The sequence below is a fragment of the Tamandua tetradactyla genome, chromosome 13 (genome assembly GCF_023851605.1).
Source record: "Tamandua tetradactyla isolate mTamTet1 chromosome 13, mTamTet1.pri, whole genome shotgun sequence".
Lineage (NCBI taxonomy): Eukaryota > Metazoa > Chordata > Mammalia > Pilosa > Myrmecophagidae > Tamandua > Tamandua tetradactyla.
This window is the reverse complement of record NC_135339.1, coordinates 27,851,007-27,871,751: the sequence shown is the minus strand read 5'-3', so window position 1 is coordinate 27,871,751 and position 20,745 is coordinate 27,851,007. Positions and strand designations below refer to the sequence as shown.

The 20,745-nt window shown below is 40.5% G+C and overlaps 1 protein-coding gene and 1 non-coding gene across 2 annotated transcripts in view; one reads left to right on the top strand and one right to left on the bottom strand.

The window, feature by feature from the left end:
- Positions 1-2,256: 2,256 nt before the first annotated feature.
- Positions 2,257-2,363, bottom strand: LOC143654708 (U6 spliceosomal RNA). Its single transcript, XR_013161900.1, has one exon. It is a non-coding gene; the product is annotated as a U6 spliceosomal RNA (small nuclear RNA).
- Positions 2,364-17,390: 15,027 nt separating this feature from the next.
- Positions 17,391-20,745, top strand: part of HKDC1 (hexokinase domain containing 1) — a 49,245-nt gene continuing 45,890 nt past the window's right edge. Inside the window, exon 1 of the mRNA XM_077125066.1 lies at positions 17,391-17,583. Coding sequence (XP_076981181.1) covers positions 17,521-17,583 — 63 coding nt within the window. The 5' untranslated portion in view covers positions 17,391-17,520. The remainder of the gene's footprint in view (positions 17,584-20,745) is intronic.

Sequence of the window (20,745 nt, the reverse complement as noted above, 5' to 3'; positions counted from 1 at the left end):
CACTGCACAGCACTGTAGAGGTTACTTATTTTTAAGTGTAATCTTATTGAGATATATTCATACACCACACAAAGCATCTGAACTATACAATCAATGGCTTGCAGTATCATCACATAATTGTGCATATATCACCATGATCAATTTTAGAACATTTTCATTATTCCAGAAAAGAAATAAAAAGAAAAAAGAAAAATCAAAACATTCCATATTCCTTATCCCCCCATTACTGACCCCTAGTATTGATGTGAGATGTGTTGCTTTCAGGAAAGAATATTAAGATATTACTGTTAACTATAGTCCATATTTTTCAATAGGTACATTTTTTCCCATATGCCACTTTATTATTAACTCCTTGTAATAATGTTGTACATTTATTCTAGTTCATGAAAGAACTTTTTTATATTTGTATAGTTAATCACAGACATTATCCACCACAGATTCACTGTGTTATACATTCCCATGTTTTAATCTCTAGCTTTCCTTCTGATGACATACATGGCTCTAAACTTCCCCTTTCCATGACATTCACCCACAATTCAGAACTGTTAATTATTCTTACAATAACATGATACCATCACCTCTATCCCCTTTCAAATGTTTCAGTTCAACCTAGTTAAACCTTCTATATATATTCTATACATATTAAGCAATTGTTTCCCATTCTTAGGCCTCATTCTATCTACTGGTAGCCTGTGTTCTAGATTTTATAAAAATTTTTATTGATAAAACAACATACAAACATGAATATTCTTAACATATGAACATTCCATACTTGGTGTGCAATCAATGGCTCACGATGTTATCACGTAGTTGTTTATTCACCACCATGATCATTCCTTAGAACACTTGCATCACTCCAGAAAAAGAAATACAAAGAAAAAAGAATACGTTCTAGATTTTAACTCTTGAGTTTAGTTATTATGATTAGTTCATATTAGTGAGATTATAAAATATTGGTCATTTTGTGTATGACTTATTTCACATAAGATAATGTCCTCAGGTTTCCTCCATATTGTTGTGTGCTTCAGGACTTCAGTCCTTCTTACTGCTGAGTAATATTCCATCGTATGCATATACCACATTTTGTTTATCCATTCATTGGTTGATGGACACTTGGATTGTTTCTATCTTTTAGCAATTTTAAATAATGCTGCTGTGAACATCAGCATGCAAATCTCTGCTCAGATCCCCACTTTCAGATCTTCTGGGTGTATCCCAAGTAGCAGGATTGCTGGGTCATAGACAACTCTATATTTAGATTCCTGAGGAACTGCCAAACCATCTTTCACAATGACCATACCATTTTACATTCTGTTTTAGTTTGTTTAATGTTGCCAGAATGCAATATGCCAGAAATGGAATGGCTTTTAAAAGGGAATTTATTAAGTTACAAGTTTACAGTTCTAAGGCCATAAAAATGTCTAAGCTAAGGCATCCAGAGAAAGATACCTTGACCCAAGAAAGGCCAATGTCTGTCACATGGGAAGTCATGTAGCTGGCGCCTGCTGGTCCTTGTTCCCACGCTGTAAGCATCTGCAGGCCTTTACTTAGCTCCTTCAGGACACATCTCTAGGTTCTGGTTTGCTTAGCATGTCATGGGAAGGTACATGGCGATGTCTGCTGGGCTCTGCATCCATCTTCAAACATCCATGTCTAGGTGTCCGCTCTTTGTTTGCATTCCCAGCATCTTCAAATGTCTGTGCCTCTGTTGGCTCTGAGTTTTCTCCAAAATGTTTCCCTTTTTCTTTTCTTTTCTTTTTTTAACCAAAAGCAATGGCTATTTATTCCTCAGTTTTTGTGCAGGAGTGTAAGGATATCATTTGAAACAATCTGATGGCTAGAGAACAATAGCTATGGACTTCAGGCTGGCCTGGTGCATATTTAGATTAGAAGAAGGGAAGAAAAAAAGGTAACTTGCCTAGTTCACATGAATGATGTTTCAGGCAAACACAGTTGTTTACAAGTTTCAAGCTACATTTTACTAGAGTCAAGGGAAGACTTAAAAAATGCCACATACAGTACAATTTTAAATTTGGATGAACAACCTGCAAATGTTAGTACAAAGTAATCATGTCGACTCTCCAAAACAAGATTGTGCTCATGTTTCCCAGGTTTCTTTTACAATTACAACCAGAGACTTAACTTACCAAATAGCAACACCTTTGTGTTTTATGTCCTATATACCAAGGGAATGTCACAAGATTTTGTGGAAATGCCCCTTAGTTTTCATTAATACAGCAATTTTTGCATTTAAAAAAAAATATGGAACACTTCACGAATTTGCGTGTCATCCTTGCGCAGGGGCCATGCTAATCTTCTCTGTATCGTTCCAATTTTAGTATATGTGCTGCTGAAGTGAGCACAAGCAAATTTTGCATTTAGCAGCCATGTTCCTGGAATGCTGCACAACTAAGTTTTATGGAAATGCTTTTAAGCTTATGCCCCTATCTTGTTCAGTAAAATTATTCTCAGGATATCCTTTTTACTCTGGAAACTGGAATTCTTTCATGAGTTTGAAATGCACCCAGTATAAATAAAAACATTTCAGGGGTGAGGGAAAATCCACTACTAATCTCAGCTAGACAAAGTTCTCAAAATCAAAAATCCTATTCAAACAAAATTATTTGTAATGACAGTAGTAACCAGTTTATTACATAGATTAATCATTCTAAATGTATCAATTGGGTCTTTTAATGTATGCAAGTATTTCCATCAAATGAATTTTCACTCTTACATCCAGAGAGGCCTAAGCAGTTAAAAACATAAGAAAAATAAGAGCTATTAGCTATGCGGTAACTGAAAAACCACATACAAACCAAAAAAATATGGGAAAGAGAAAGAGGGGCTGAAAAGATAAAGGGTGAAGGGGTGGGAAGATATAAAAGATTTGGAAACAGAGCCCACACACTTTATGCACTATTAGCTCCAATCCATTTAAATAATGATCAGTTAAAATTAGACCTTAAAATATAGGAGGTAGGTACAGTTTTAATCTGATTGGTTGTAACTTTCACCCAAGATGTAGGTCCTTTAGAATAAAATGAATAGAGACAGCTTCATATTCTTCACCTTGCTTTCCATAACTGTTGTGAGTTTTAAAGGGGTCCGCTTACAAGTTGCTACAGGTCAGTGGAGCTGTTCTTCCCCATCCAAGCACATAGTATACCCACCACCCCTCACCTTGCTGTCATTCAAATTTAAGTCAATAAGGAAAGCTTTTAGCCTCACATCTAGGTTACGCCTGGAGAGCTGGCTTGCCATTCACACGCTTCTCTGCTAGGAGGCAGTGTTGGTACAGGCGACAGCATTTCCAGTTATTTGTTCCAAGTATGTATAACACACAGCACCGCTGTTTCAGGTAAACATGTGCATAGTGAAAGTTGAGGTGCTGGCTCATGGAAAGCAGTGAAATGAAAATTGAAGAGACTTTCTCTTTCAGAGTTCCTCTATCTTTATTTGCAGAGGTTATTCAATAATTTCTTTAATTACATCGCATACTTCTGAGTCCATTCCTGAGCTATTCTGTTCTACTTTTCTCTGTTTTGTAGATCCGAGCAGTCTCAGGCACTAAAGGTTCATCTGGATTGGGGTCGCACAACAGAGAACAACAGATGCACAAGAGTACGTTTGAAATAGTGCTGGAAACCACTGTGACCGCAGAATATCAAGACAAATACTGTCAGTACTGTTAATATTTGGATGGTAAATTCTTGTTGTAAATGCAACATTAGGTGGTTTGAAGGGGTAATCTGTTAAGAAATGAATTGTCAAGAAAAATACTCCAGCCTGGTAGAGTCTTTGCAGTCATTTGCAGCCATTATTGTAGCTTGCCAATGGAGCCTATCATCTCCAACAGGACCTGCTGAACACTGTGCTGGGGCGTCCGGTGCCAGTCGTTCATTTCCTTGTGGATTCTCTTCAAGGCTATGGCGGGAGGCGGGGTTTGGGGTGGGGCGGCGGCCCCAGGGGCTGGGACAGAGCTTGGGGAGGGATGGGGAAGCGGCGATTTGCCCTGGCGATTGTGGATGGACGAGAGAAGGCGGGGTGTTCCGCAGCGTGGCTGGCCAGGACCGGCTGAGCACTGGGGCCCACTGAGCTCCAGGGTCTGCCCCAAGCGGTTACCACATCACTCCGCGGCCAGCCGCCTCTTCCTCTAAGGTTCGCCTCGGCACGCTCCGCTACTGAGGATCCCTTCCCGGGTGCGCAAATTCAAGCCTCGGCTGGGCCAAGACCGCTATGGTTGGACAGCTGGAGGGCCTGCCTCATCTTTCCCTTTTTAAAGGACTCCAGTAAACCAAACAAGTCCCACCTTGAATGGATGGAATCACATCTCCATCTAATCAAAAGACCGCACCAGCAATTAGGTGAGTCGATCTCCATGGAAACAATCTAATCAAAGGTTTCCACTCCCACAGTAGGTCTGCTCCACGAGATTGGATCAGGATTAAAACATGGCTTGTCTGGGGTCCATAATAGTTTCGAACTGGCACATGTTACCACCAGCAGTGAATAAGTGTTTCTTTGTCTCCACATCCTCTCCAACAGTTGTAGTTTCTTGTTTGTTTAAATGTAGCCATTTTAGTAGGTGTGAAATTATATGTGATTGTGGTTTTGATTTGCATTTCCCTAATAGATAGTGAACTTGAGCATCTTTTCATGTGCTTTTTACCCGTTTGTATTTCCTCTTTGGAAAAATGTTAGTTCATGTATTTTGCCCATTTTTAAATCGGATTGTTTGTCTTTTTATTAAGTTGCAGGATTTCTTTATATATTCTGGCTATCAAACCCTTATCAGACATGTGGTTTCCAAATACTTTCTTCCATTGAGTCGGCTGCATTTTTGACAAAGTCCTTTGAAGTGCAGAAGTATTCAGTTTTGAGGAGTGCCCACTTGTCTATTTTTTCTTTCACTGCTTGTGCAATGGGTGTAAAGTTTAAGAAACTACTGCCTGTCACTAGATCTTGAAGATGTTTCCCTAATTTTCTTCTAGGAGTTTTAAAGTACTGGTCCTTATATTTAGGTCTTTAATCCATTTTAAGTTAATTTTTGGTGTACGGTGTGAGATAGGGGTCCTCTTTCATTCTTTTGGTTTTGGATATACATTTTTCCTGACACCATTTATTGAAGACACTCTTCTGTCCCACTTGAGTAGACTTGGGACCCATGTCACAAATCAATTGACCATAGATCTGAGGATCTATTTCTGAACTTTCAATTTGATTACTATTGATTGATATATTTATCCTTATACCAGTACTATGCTGTTACAGTGGCTTTATAATATGATTTAAAGTCAGGAAACATGATACTTCCACTTCATTCATTTTTTTCAAGATATTTTTAGCTATTTGAGACCCTTTACCCTTTCCAAATAAATTGATAATTAGCTTTTCCATTTCTGTAAAGTAGGCTGTTGGAATTTTGATTGGGATTGCATTGAATCTATAGATCACCTTGGGTAGAATTGACATCTTAATGACATTAGCCTTCCAATCCATGAACACAGAAATGTCTTTCCATATATTAAGGTCTTCTTAAATTTCTTTAAGCAATGTATCATATTTTTTCTGTGTACAAGTTCTTTATATCTTTGCTTATGTTTATTACCAGATATTTGATTCTTTTAAGTGCTATTGTAAATGGAATTTTTTTCTGGATTACCTCCTTGGATAGTTCATTACTAGTATATAGAAACACCACTGACTTTTGCATGTTGATCTTGTATCCCACCACTTTGCTGAACTCGTTATTAGGTCAAGTAGCTTTGTTGTACTTTTTCCAGATATCAGATCATGTCATCAACAAATGGTGGAAGTTTTACTTCTTTTCCAGTTTGGATACATTCCATTTCTTTCTCTTGCCTAATTGCTGTAGCTAGAAGTTCTAGCACAATGTTGAATAACAGTGGTGACAGTGGGTATCCTTGTATTGTTCCTGATCTTAGAGGGAGAGCTTTAGTCTCTCTCCATTGAGTAGGATGTCAGCTGTGGGTTTTTCATATATACCCTTTATCATTTTGAGGAAGTTTTCTACCTTTCAAAGCTTTTTTTTTATCATGAAAGTATGCTGAATTTTGGCAAATGCCTTTTTCTGCATCAGTCAAGATGATCATGTAGTTTTCCCTTTGATTTGTTAGTGTGATGATTTATATTAATTGATTTTTTTGCATTGAACCACCTTTGCATACCTAAAATAAAACCCACTTGGCCATGGTGTATAATTCTTCTAATGTGCTATTGGATTCGATTTGCAAGTATTTTATTGAAGATTTTTGCATCTATATTCATTAGAGAGCTTGATATGTTTTCTTTTCTTATAGTATCTTTATCTGGCCTTGGTATTAGGGTGACGTTGGCTTCATAGAATGAGTTAGGTAGTGTTCCTTCTTCTTCAGAAGAGTCTGAGCAGGAATAGTATTAATTCTTCTTGGAATGCTTGGTAAAATACACCTGTGAAGCTGTCTAGTCCTTGACTTTTCTTTGTTCTTTGTTTTCTTAAGTTTTGTTTTTTTTTTTAATTTTAATTTTATTTTATTTTTAAATACCAAAAAAAAACCACATAACAAACGCAAACATTCCTATTTTGATCATTCCATTCTATATATATAATCAGTAATTCACAATACTATCATAGTTGAGTTCATAAGTTTTTGATGACTGATTCAATCTTTCTACTTGTGATCGGTTTGATGAGGTCTTCCATTTCTTTCTTTTTTTTTTTTCTATTTCTTCTTGAATCAGTGTAAGTTGTTCATGTGTTTCTAGGACATTGTTCATTTCTTTTAAGTGGCCTAATTTGCTAGCATATAGTCGTCCATAATATCCTCATGATCTTTTTTATTCAAGGACTATGGTAATGAACTCCTCTTTCATTTCTGATTTTATTTTCATCTACTCTCTTTTTGTCTTTGTCATTCTGGCTAAGGGTTTTCAGTTTTATTGATCTTGTCAGAGAACCAATTTTGATTTTATAATTTTCTCTATTTTTAAAAAATTCTCCATTCCATTTATTTATAATCTAATCTTTGTTATATCTTTCTGCTTGCATTGGAATTAGTTTGCTGTTCTTTCTCTAGTTTCTACAGTTGTTCAGTTAGGTCATTGGTTTTAGCTCTTTCTTCCTTTTTTAAAAAAATGTAGTTTTATTAAGATATAGTCACACAACATGCAAACCATCTGAGATACACAAGCATCATCACATCTTACAGTATCATCACATGGTTGTGCACATATCTCCATGATCAATTTTAGAAAATATTTGGAAACCACATATCTGATAAGGGTGGTATATAGAGATATATAAAGAAATCCTACAACTCAACAACAGAAAGACAACCCAATTAAAAAATGGGCAACTTACATGATTTTTTTTTTTCCAAAGAGGAAATACAGATGACTAAAAGGCACATGAAAAGATGTCCGGCTTCAGTAGCTACTGGGGAAATGCAAATCAAAATCACAATGAGCTATCATCTCACACCTATTAGAATGGCAACTATTAAGCAGGAAACTACATAGTTGGAGAGGACGTGGACAAAATTGGAACATTGCTGGTGGGAAGGTAAAATGGTACAGCCACTGTGGAGAATGGTTTGGTGGTTCCTCAGGAAGCTGAGTATAGAGTTGCCTTAAGACTTGGCGATCCCACTACTTGGGATATACTCAGAAGATCTGAAAACATGGATGCAAACAAATACCATTCTTCCTTTTTTTTTTTTTTTTTTGTGGATGGTCAGGGAATTGAACCCAGGTCTCCCACTTGGAAGGCGAGCATTCTATCACTGAACCACCTATGCACCCTCTTGCTTTTTTTTTTTTTTTTTTTTTTTTTTTGACTTTTAAAAAGGGGAATTTAATAAGTTGTTAGTTTACAGTTCTAAGGCTGAGAAAATGTCCCAATTAAAACAAGTCTATAGAAATGTCCCTCTAAGGCATCCAGGGAAAGATACGTTGGTTCAAGAAGGCTGATGATGTTCAGCATTTCTCTCTCAGCTGGAAGGGCACATTGCGAACATGGCAGCATCTGCTAGCTTCCTCTCTAGGCCTCTTGCTTCATGAAGCTCCCTGGGAGGCCTTTTCCTTCTTCATCTCCAAAAGTTGCTAGCTGGTGAACTCTCTGCCTCATGGTTGTGCAGCGTTCTGTTCTTCTCTGCTCTCTCTGAATCTCCAACTTTCTCCCAAACGTTTCCTCTTTTATAGGATTCCAGTAAACTAATCAAGGCTCACGTGGAATGGGTGGAGGCACATCTCCATCTAATCAAGTTTAATCACAGTTTATTGAGTCACATCTCCATGGAGATAACCTAATCAAGTTTCCAAGCTATAGTACTGAATAGGAATTAGAAGAAACTGTTGCTCCCACAAGGCTGATTAGGATTAAAACATGGTTTTTCTAGGGTGCATAATCCTTTCAAACCTGCACAAGAGGTGACCAACATTCCAGGCTGTCATGTCTTGAGCAGGTAAGATCACAACAGCTGCACCACCCTCAGAATGCATAGGCCAGGACTTCGCCAAGTGAAGAGTGGGGGAATCTGGTGCAGAAGCACCCAGAGGGCTTGTTACAAGTGCAGATTCTGGGTCCAATCCCAGACCATGCCTGATTCTAAAGGCTTTGGAGTCTATTTTCAGGAAAGTCTTATCACCCACACTAGAGCAGCCCTTTTTTAAAATATTTTTATTGACATATCTTCACATACACATATATTCCATTAAGCGGTGTACAATCAATGGCTCATATATCACATAGTTGTGTATTCATCATCATGATCATTTTTAGAACATTTGCATCACTCCAGAAAAAGAAAAAGAAAAAAGAAAAAACTCATATATCCCATACTTTACCCCTCCCTCTCATTGACCACTAGTATTTCCATCTACTCAATTTATTTTACCCCTTATCCCCCACTATGATTTATTTATTATCCATATATCCATATATATTTTACTCATCTGTCCATACTCTGGATAAAAGGAGCTTCAGACACAAGGTTTTCATAATCACACAGTCACATTGTAAAAAATATATATCATTATACAATCATCTTCAAGAATCAAGGCTACTGAGACATGGCTTAACACTTTCAGGTACTTCCCTCCATCCATTCCAATATGACATAAACTAAAAAGGGATGTCTATATAATGTATAAGAATAATCTCCAAAATAACTTCTCAACTGTGTTTGAATTCTCTCAGCCACAGAAACTATTTTGTCTCATTTCTCTCTTCCCCCTTTTGGTCAAGAAGACTTTCTTAACCCCATGATGCTGGGTCCTGGCTCATCCCAGGAGTTCTGTCCCACATTGTCAGGGATATTTACATCCCTGGGAGTCATGTCCCACATAGCAGAGGGAATAGCCCATTTATTTTAACTGTTGCTAAAGTTGACTGTCATCACAGACACTAGACAACAACTTGTTATATCACTTAAGTTTCTTTACTGTCTCTTTCCCCACTTTAGAATATAAGCTCCACGAGGACAGGGACATTATTAGCCTGGATTATTGCCAAACCCGTTTCCAACTCTGTGCGGGCTCCATAGTGGGGGATCAGTAAATATTTATAGAATTGAATGTGCAGTAAAGTTTGAAACCACCTTCACAGACCACTTCTTTGTTTTACAATGGAGAAGCTGAGACCCACGGAGAGGAAAGTGACTGTCACAGAGTTGGTAAGGGAAAAGGTCCCGGCCAGTATAAAATCTCAGATCTCAGGAGTTCCAATCAGGTGTTGGTTCAGCTGTGCCCCAAACAGTCCTTTAAAAAAACAACGAAATTCACTTAAAAGACATTTCCTGTCCATACAGAATCGTTTTGGGGGCTGGCAGGGGTGGAGGGGTGGTAATTCCGCTCCCACTTCCTAGGAGCCCGCTGCCCTCAGGAGGTAAGAGCCACCTTCCTGGCCCGAAGTCGAACCTGTTCCAGGGGCGGAGACAGCGGTTGAGGGCGGCTTGCGCAAGGCCACCCAGGCAGGGCGGGAGAGACTAGGCTCGAAGGGCACCGGGAACGAGGCCCGCGTCTTCAAGGAGGATGCGGACCCTTCTCCAGCTGACCCTGGAGGGCAGGGAGTGGTGGTGGTGGTTGTGCCTTTAATGGCTCCTTCTCCGGACTCTGGCATCCAACCTTAAAAGAGAAATCAAGCCGGGACCACCGCGTGGCCCATGGGCGGGACGGGCCATGTGCTCCACCTGCAGCTGCTCTCAAGCTCTGGCCCTTTAAGACACTCCCTCCCCCCTTTTTCTCCCTCCTGTTTCCTGCCCCCAAACCACCCTCCCTCCCGAATTGCATCAGGCTCACCCTGGTCCAATCTGAGCACCCCCATCCCAAAGGCCAGAGGTGCTCAGAGGAATCTGAGGCGAGAGGGCATCCTCTTCCTTTTTAACGTAGGTGTTTAGGACTATAAATGCCCATTTCAACGTTGCCTTCGCTGCATCCCATAAGTTTTGATAAGTTGTGTTTTCGTTTTCATTCATTTCAAAATATTTTCTGATTTCTCTTGCAATTTATTCTTTGACCCACTGATTGTTTAACAGCATGTTGTTTAACCTCCACATATTTGTTAATTTTATGGTTCTCCAGTTGTTATTGATTTCCAGCCACATTCCATTACCATCAGAGAAAGTGCTTTGTATAATTTCAGTCATTTTAAATTTAGTAAGACCTGTTCTTGTGCCCCAGCATATGGTCTATCCTGGAAAATATTCCGTGAGCACTTGAGATGAATGTATAGCCTGCTCTTTGGGGTGGGATGCTCTCTCTATAACTAGGTGTGCATGTTAGGTCTAGTTCAATTATCATATTATTTAGGTTCTTTTTTTCCTTATTGATCTGCTGGTTAAATATTCTATTTATTGACGAGAGTGTGTGTTGAAGTCTCCCACTATTATTGTAGAGATGTCTATTACTGCCTTCAGTTTTGCTGGTGTTTGTCTCATGTACTTTGGGGTACCTTTATTAGATGCATAAATATTTTATAATCATTATTTCTTCTTGGTGAATTGCCCCTTTCATTAACATATAGTGTTTTGTTGCTTATAACGTTTTGCATTTAAAGTCTATTTTGTCGAATATTAGTATAGCTACCCTAGACTATACCCTTTTGTTGTTGTTACTGCTTGCATGGAGTATGTTTTTCTATTTGTTTACTTTCAACCTGTTTGTATCTTTGGATCTAAAATGAGTTTCTTGGGCAGTGCAATGGTGTCTCAGTGGCAGAGTTCTCGCCTGCCGTGCTGTAGACCTGGGTTCGATTCCCGGAGCCTTCCCATGACAAAAAATAATAATAATAATAAAATAAAATAGATGACAAAATGAATTTCTTGTAAACAGCATATAGATGCACCATATATTTTTTTTAATCCATTTTGCCAATCTGTGTCTTTTGACTAGGCAATTTAATCCATTAACATTCAATATTAACACTGTAAAAGCCATTTTAACCTTTGGCTTTTATTTGTCAGATCTATTTTTTTCTCTTTTTAAATCCTTTCAGTTATGATTATTAATACTCTTCTTTTCTTTATCCATCATTAGACCTCTCCCTCTTGTCTTTTCACTCAGTAGAACTCCCTTTAGTACTGCTTGTTGCTTGTTTGTTATTGTTAACAGACTCTCTCAGCTTCTGTTTATCTTGAATATTTTAAACTCTTCCTCACTTTTGAAGGATTGTTTTGCTGGATAAAGAATTCTTGGTTGGCAATTTTTCTCTTTCAGTTTCTTAAATATATTGTACCACTGCCTTCTTGCTTCCATGGTGTCTGATGAGAATTCAGCATGGAGTCTTTCTTTAAACATTTTTATTGTGAAATATAATATATATACAAAAAAGCAAAAAAAATAAGCAATAATTTTCAAAGTACATTGTAACAATTAATTACAGAACAGATTTCAAAGTATGGTGTGGGTTACAGTTCCACAATTCTAGGTTTTTCCTTCTAGCTGCTCCAAGACACTGGAGACTGAAAGAAATATCAACATAATGATTCAGCAGTCATACTCATTTGTTAAATCCTATCTTCTCTGTTATAACGCCACCTTCTCCTTTGATCTTTCTCCCAATCTTTGGGGCATTTGGGTTATGTCCATTCCAACTTTTTCATATTGGAATGGGGTGTCAATAATATGGGATAGGGGGATGGAACTAGTTGCCGTTCTTTGATGCTCTCGTGTAGGAACCCATCTGGAGGTTGTAGGTTTCTGGAAAGTAATCTTAGTGCGTGAAACTTTTGCAGAATCTCAGATAAAGCCCTAGGTGTTCTTTAGAGTTGGCAGGAATGGTTTTGGTTGGGATTTGGCAAACCAGGCTAATTAGCAATATCTAACTGAAATTTTCATAAGAGTAGCTTCCAAAATAGCCTCTCGACTCTATTTGAACTCTTTTAGCTACTGATTCCTTATTTTGTTACATTTCTTTTCCCCCTTTTGGTCTAGAAGTTGTGGTTGATCGCACAGTACAAGGGCCAGGCTCATCCCCGGGAGTCACGTCCCACATTGCCAGGGAGACACTCGTCCTTGGATGTCATGTCCCATGTAGGGGGGAAGGTAATGATTTTGCTTGCAGAGTTGGGCTTAGAGAGAGAGGCCACTTCTGAGCAACAAAAGAAGTTTTCTGGAAGTAACTCTTAGGCATAATTATAGGTAGCTTTAGCTTCTTTGCTGCAGGAATAGGCTTCACAAGCCTCAAAATTAAGAGTTTGGCCTATGAACTTGGAAGTTCTTAATGTTTGAGACAATTTGAGGGGTTTCCCCGATGGTAAAGCTTAATAGTTCCATATATTTTCTCCCATTCCTCAAGGGACTTTGCCAATACTTTTTAATTATCTACTCAATGTACTCTGGGATATATCTGGGTATTATATTATGCTATACAAAATTACAAGCCCCCATTCCCCTTCTGGGCTCCATGCAGCTCTGAGTCTTACTTGGTTCCCCTGGTTTGCGGTGAATCACTTTTCTCTTGCTGCTTTCAGAATTTTCTCCTTCTCCATGGCATTTGGCAGGCTGATAAGTATGTGTCTTGGAGTGGATCTATTTGGATTTATTCTTTTTGAAGTATGTTGGGCTTCTTGCATTTGCATGCTTAAGTCTTTTATAATGGTTGGGAAATTTTCAGTGATTACTTCCTTGAATATTCTTCCTGGTCCTTTTCCCTTTTCTTCTCCCTCTGGCACACTCATGATGTGTATGTTTGTATGCTTTGTGTTGTCATTAATTTCCCTGATACCCTGCTCAAAGTTTTCCATTTTTTCCCCATTTGTTCTTTAGTCTCTTGAATTCGGTTGCTCTGTCTTCTAGCTCACTGATCCTTTCTTCTCCCTCTTCAAATCTGCTGTAGTATGTCTCTAGTATATATATATATATATATATATATATATATATATTTTTGCATGGGCAGGCACCAGAAATTTAGTATACTTTAAATCTTGTCTACAGTGTCTTTAATTTCTGTAGTGCCTGTTATTTTTCTGTGTTCTTTCAAGTTCTTCTTTATGTTCTTCAACCGTCTTCTTCTTCTTTTTTTTTTTTTTTTGGGTGCATGCTCCAGGAGGGAATCGAACCCAGGTCTCTTGCATGGAAGGCATCCTAGTGTCTTCTTAATATCCTTTATCTCTTTATGCATATTTTCTTTTATTTCTTTCAATTGATTCAGGAGAGTTGTTTGAACATCTTTGATTAGATGCTCCAGATTGTGTGACTTCAACTTTTTGATTTGTTCCTTTGATTGGGCCATTGCTTCCTGTGTTTTAGTATGCCTTATGATTTTTTTTTCTGATACCTGGTCAACTGGTTACCTGATCTATTCTGAAGGTAGGTTTCTCTTGCTTGTCTAGGATTTAGTTGTTGCCTGGCTAGGGAACTGCTTTGACATATGCGTCATCAGTACTTCCAGACAAAAGAGGACTAGGTACCTGTTTTGCAGGGGTATTAGACCAGCTCCAGTTGGCCTGGGACAGGGTCTGGAGAGGCTCTGAAAAGCCCTGCTTTTTCCCCCTGTGTTTTCCGGCCTGCCCAGCAGATGGTGCTCTTCAGTTACCTATTCATCCTCAGAAGGTGGGGCCCTGCAGCATCTGACCCCGCAGGGCTGAAACCACAGGGTTCTTATGCTCCCACTTTGCCAGCCAATCTCTGGCTCAGTTTTGGGCTGTGTCCCCCTCTGTGCTTGGGGTGGAGGTTCTCCCACAGCTGCCTCAGTCTGCCACTGTCCCCCAGGCAAGGACCAAGCCTCCTGCTGCTACTTTCCTCAAGGTTGGGGGATGGGCACCAGGGGTTATTGTCTCTGTCATGTTTTCTCAGACTCTTCGTCCCTCATTGACCTGGACTTAAAATATCTCCCTGTCCCCCAGGTCCTCAAAGAGTTGAGTCAGACAGAGTCTGCCTGATTACTTGCTGCTTTTGGGAAAGACGTAGATTTTGCCATTCCTTCCGTACTCCTCTATTCTGAGAGCTCCTCTTTGTTGCCCTTTTGTTTTCTACCTTCCCCTGTGGCTTGAGTCCTGCTGCGGATCCCTGTGGACTTTGGTCTCGTGTCTGGACATAGGTGGGGCTCTCATAGGTCTCACGGGGTTTATAGTCTGCGTCCCCAGTGGGCGGTGGGAGGGATCCCAGCCACTGCCTCTGGGCCCTTCCCAGGATGTGTGAGACTGAGGGAGGAGTAGGGAATACCGATTGGTACAGAAGGGACGTTTCCTACCTATTTTTCTGTTTCTTTGTTTCAACATAGTAGCGAGATCCTTCTCCAGTCTTTACCTTCCTCCAGAGTTCTTAACAAGTGAAATTTGTCCTTTTCTCTGCTGAACTTCTGGGGAGAGGTTTTCAGTCGCTGCCTTACGTTGCCTTGTTGATGACATCATTCAGGGGTTATTTTTAAAATGGGGGAATTAAGACAAATAATGCTACCACTCATGGGCAGGTTATCTTCTCCATGATGTTATTATCCTTGGCCAGTGCAGACTTAGGGCAGGGCACACCCATTTCAGACAATTCTAAATGGTATGAGGGACTGAATAGTTTTGAGGCCCAAAAGGGTAACCTTTGCTTGCTTGTATACAGTAAAAGAGAGTTCATTGCCTGAAGGGCAGACAATCTGAAACAGAGTTTCTCAGTATGGGACGCAGTTTTATATCAATCTGAAAAAAAGCATCTGGAGTAATTTTAATCAAGCGCCCCCTGAATTGTGGGCTGTGCTGCTTTGAAAGTGTTGTATACCCCAGAAAAGCCTTGTCCTTTGATCCTTATTCAATATTGTGGGGTGGAAACCTTATTAGATTGTTTCCATGGAGATTGACCCACACAATTGTGGGTGTGACCTTCTAATTAGAAGAAGATGTGATTTTACCCATTCAGGGTGGGTCTTGATTAGTTTACTGGAAGTCCTTGAAAAGAGGAGACATTTTGGAGAGAACACATTTGCTTCAGAGCTGACAGAGATGCAGATATTGTATTTGGAGATGCTTGGAGTACCAACAGAGAGAGCAGATGCCTAGACACAGATGTTTGGAGATGCAGAGCCCGGCAGACATCACTGGATTCCAGGAGATGATAAGCATACCAGAACCCAGCGTTGTGTCCTAGAGGAGCTGAGTGAAGCCCACAGATGCTTAGAGAGGAAACCACTGGCATCAGAAGCTGGGAGCAATGGAACCAGGAACAAGGACCAGCAGACGCCAGCCATGTGCCTTCCCATGTGACAGACATTGGCCTTTCTTGAGTCGAGGTATTTTTCTTTGGCTGCCTTAGTTTGGACATTTCTATGACCTTAGAACTGTAAACTTGTAAGTTACTAAATTCCCTTTTTAAATGCCATTCAAAAAAAAAAACCCATTCCATTTCTGGTATATTGCATTTTGGCAGCTTTAATAAGCCAAAACACGGGCCTAAGGTAAACTCTCAAAGGCAGAACATTTAACCACATGAAGGATGGGCAAAGAGCACTGATTGGAGGATCAGTGGCTTCTGAAGAAGCAGCTGTTGAAGGTTCCCTGACTAGGCAATCATTTGATAACTGTTCTGATTAATGAGACTTTGTAGTAGAAAAGCAAACAAAGCTAAGGGGACAGCTAAGGCTGTCTAGCTGACCAGGAAAACACTACCCACCCCCCCACCCCACCCCCGCAGAAGTCCCCTGTGTCAAAAGCAGGTACCAGGTAGGAGTGAGAAACATTGGGATGTCCAACATTGGATTCCCAGCAGACATTCATTAAGGTCTTTTGCTGGGAAGGTGTGGCCAGGAATTCCTTCATTTGCCTTTTGTCTCCACTGGGAAGGCCCTGTTGAAACAATATCTCTCTATTTAGTTTCCCATATAATTGAAATTCTTAACAGTGGTCCAACAGAATACTGCTACTGCTATCAGTAGTTATCAACTGAGTACCTATTGTGTGGAGCAAAAAAATCTGAGAGGCAATATCATGTATTGATTAAGAGCTGGGCCCTTAATCAAACTCAGAAGTTTGATTCCTCACTCTACCACTTACAAACTTTGTGATTTTGAGTAAGTCACTTAACCTTTCTGGGCCCTAGTTTTCTCATTTATAAAATGGGAATATTAAGTCCTCAATCCAGGTTAGCTCTTGTTTTAAATCCAGTTGTCATTGTGGATTTCATTAGCCGGTTAGTGACTATGGGGAGGGCATGAGGTCTGTGGAGCCCTCACTTTGACTGCTCTCTGGACCTTCTCATCCTCAGGCGGGATGAGTGAGATAAGTGAGGGAACCAAATTTCCTAGTGGCAGGGGACATTTCCTTCTGTGGAGTCAGTTCTTTTCTCCAGCAGCATCTTCCCGGTGGGTACTGGTGACTTCTATTCACTCTTTCTCACGCATATTTTTTTCTGGGTCACTAACTGTGAAATAAAGGCTTTCTGGCTTACTGTTGTTCCGGGTAAAGTTTCATTGATTCTTTTCCATCACCCTGGCCCGTTAGCTGTGAGAACTGATCTTTCACCAACAGAGGAATTTGCCCCAACATTCTTAAAATCTCATCAAGGTAATGTCCAGTCTTAATGAAGACAGTATCACAGAGGGGCAGGAAGTCTTGTCGTTGTATCGCTGGGCTGAGGAGAAAAGAACTAAGGAGAAAAGACCTAAGGTCTGGACATCTGAAGAGCAGTTCAAGCGGTTGAATGTGGGCTTTGTTCAGTGCCCAACTTTGCAGAGATTTTCCTCGCCTCAGTGGACTTGTTGGACTACTAGTTTGAGAGCGTTGCTTAGCGACAGGATTTTGTAGCACCCGATTCTCAAATGCTCAAGCAGCCCATCAGTTCCCTGCCCACCCCGCCCCCAACCCTCAGCTGCTGTCCAAAGCGTCATACTAGACAATTAACTATGTGCCAGAGGGAGGGGCCAGAGAGAGGGGGCAAAGTTTAATAATTGAACCAAGCAAGCTGGGAGTATTTAATCCTAGCACCTCACTCCCAGGGCGGTCTCCCAGCCTCAACTGGAAGTGAGCAGAACGCCGGAAACGTGGGAGCCAAACACGGCACAGAAGTCTCTGCCCATCTCAGGAGAAACCGAACTTGGGGAAAATGTTTGCGGTACACCTGATGGCGTTTTACTTCACCAAACTGAAGGAGGATCAGATCAAGAAGGTACGGACTCAGCAATCTCAGAGATGCCTGGGTCTTTCTTCACTGACAAAATCGATATTCTGACTACATCTAAAAGCATTTAGGAGAGCGTATTACAAGAGATACAGGGGGCTGGTGATTAGTAAAAACCTCATGGAGGGGGAAGAGAAAGTAAATCCTCTCCACTGCCGGGCATTCAGTTACTGTCCTGAGTGTTGCATTTCACTCACAGCTTCCTGGCAGGTACGGAAGAGGATGAGGAGAAAGTCTTCAGGAAATTTAAAGAGGATTGTGTTTGATGTGATGTAAGGGAGGTTTGGGGAAATGCTACAAAGGAAAGGAGAGTCATTTTAAAAGAAGTTTTAAGAATTTTAACACATATCTGATTCTTCATGTCTTTGAAAGAATATAAAATGGGCACCAAGAGGGGTATGAATTTTAATGTACAATAATTGGCACATTTATTATTGGCCTGGCTATTTGTAATGGTCAACAATTAATGGTGTGCCTCCCACCCCCCTCCCCATTTTATCTAAGAAACGCGTGTAAAATTCATTCCGAGATGCGCTGACAAAAGGTGGTCAGGGTTGAACTGGGCAATCAGGATTCTCTCCTGGAAGCCCAGGATATTCCAAGCTTGCCTCTCTGGCCACATTGGGCCTGTCTGTAGCAGCAGGGTCCTAGCATGAAGCCTTCTTCTCAATCTACAGATAACAGAAGTTCTTCGAGTTCTTTGAGAAAGAGGACTTACCCAGGGTCACCCAGACATATGGGGTGGAACCCAGATTAAACCCAAGTCGACTGACTCCTCCTCCAACATTCTTTCCAAAATGCCATGATGCCTTCCTGCTTTTTCAAACTGAAAGAGAGGAAGCGTGGCCCCTTACAGCTCTCATGTGCTGGATGGGATAAACTCCCAGGAAACTTTATTAGAGAGTTGGGTTAGCAATTGGAGTGAATTTTTTGAAAGATATAAATCAATCAGATTTCATCTGCCTTTCATTTGTTGATTAGATTCATGGAGCCCTCTGCTGGCTACTTTAGAAGATGAAAAAGTTCTACATAGCCCTACTCAAGAATTAATTTTCTCTTATTACCACCTCTTTAAGGAAAGATGCAATGTACATGTTGTCTCTCCAACCCCCAAGGGGTGTCTTTGGAACCTTGACACTTTTGGTTCTGCAAATCCATTTCCTTTTCTTGAGCCCTTTGTAGTGGTTAACCTTTTGTCACACCACAGGGCGGGATGTGTTTGTTCAGCAGCCCTGGTGCAGCCTCAGGAGGCCCCTTTACTAGAAAATGTAGCCTCCACTGATCTGTTCTGGTTCCAGGGCAGGACGTGTTGTCAACTTTCCTCAGTGCTAGGAGCTGATGCTCAACCCCCCTCAAACCCTCCCCACTGCCCACCTTCCCAGGCGAAGAAGCTTGAGAGAGTAAATTGAGCAAGAAGAATCAAGGAGTGTTTTATAGCTACCTTAAGCAGGTCTCTAGGGTGGTGTGGGATGTTGGGTCATGGGTTGCTGCAGTGTCTCAGGTTCTGCTCCTCCGCTGAAGAAAGCAAACCTGGTCAGGGGCAGGTGGCTTTTTCCTCTCTCCTTGGTCAATTATTCAGTCCCTTACTGAGTTTCTGTGGTTTCCTGTCTTGTCAAGATCCCAGGCCATGCTTGCCTGTGAAGGTTACTATTCAGACCCTGAAACAATTTTTAAAAATCTCCCCATTCAAACATTAAAACAAAACAAAACAAAGAAGAAAGACAAGAAAAAAACACTCTGATAGTTTCTTTTCTGATTCAATTTATTGGTATCATTTGACCTGTTGATAACATTGGACTGGACCTGGTCACTGACCTGCAGATTGTTGGGAAGAGAAGGACTGGTGGGGTTTTCAATGTGTATTTTTTACAGTTTAGTAAGTCAACATTACGAAAAGTAGAAATGTGATCTTTCACAAACACTGTCATGTTTGCTGGGTAGAAGCGCTTAACTTGTTTTCATGGTATATATTTTTTATAGTTATAACGTACGTACAGTTCTGAGTCTTGCTTTCTTCACTTATTGTTATGTTGTAACCAGTTATCGACATTTCTCCAACATCTTCATAATTTTCATTTTAATGTTTTCCTAATTGTAAATCAAGTGGACATGCCACAATTTATTAGAACCTTTCCCTCTTCTTGGGCATTTTGGCTACTTTCAAATGAATTTTTTGCAATAAAAATATTGCTAGGATAAATATTTTTATATACCTAATGTCCTCCATATTTAAGATTATTTCCTGAAGATAGATTCCCAGAAATGAAATTGCTGGGTCAAGGATTTGAACCTTTTTATAACTCTTGATTCATGACATGAGACCTTTGGACTAAGTGATTTCTAAGGCAACTTGCAGCTCACACATTCTGTAATTCAACAGTGTGGAGCCTAAATATTTGAATGTGCTCTCCCTAAGTCAAATGTGCTGCTTGTTAGCTGTCTTGTCTAAAAGGTAACCCATGCTATGGTTTGTGAGTCACTCCCAAAGTGGGCTTGATTGTCTGTAGCACAAGCATCCTCTTTAGTGCCTGGGACACGTTTCTGGTTATACATGCCCAAAGTCACCAGCTGGATTTAAAGTAAAGCTTTTTTATTTTTGTGCCAACATATGGTATGATTCACTCTCCCCTTGTAGCCATTGTATAAGGTGCTGTGGAGGATACAAAGAATAAACAAGCGACGGTTGCTAACTTGACATTTTTTTCCTTCTGTTTAACCGTACCTTGTAAGCAGTCCCTACAAGGCTCCAAAACCCTTACTTGCATGGGAAGGATGGCATTTTGGGCATTCCTGGCAATACCCGTTGTACTCTTGCCTGGGTGAAGATAAGAAATTGGTTCAGGAGCACTATCTCAGGGGCTCTGGGGTAATGAAGGGTCAAGTTCAGTTTCCATGTAGGGCATCACACCCTTCCCAACAGCCAATAACTTGAGTCATGTCCCTTCCATCCAGTTTTCTCCATCTGAGTATGGCTGTGCCAACCAATTAGTGATAAACAGACTCGGAGATCAGGAAGCCCTTAATGAAGCATGACCTGGTTACACGCTGTCCTCTCAATCTGCTGAAAGCCCAATTGTCCTTTCTTGCTAATGGTTGTCTGATGATTTCCTCTGGCTTCCAAGCCCCTGGAGCCATGTGCCATTTTACTGG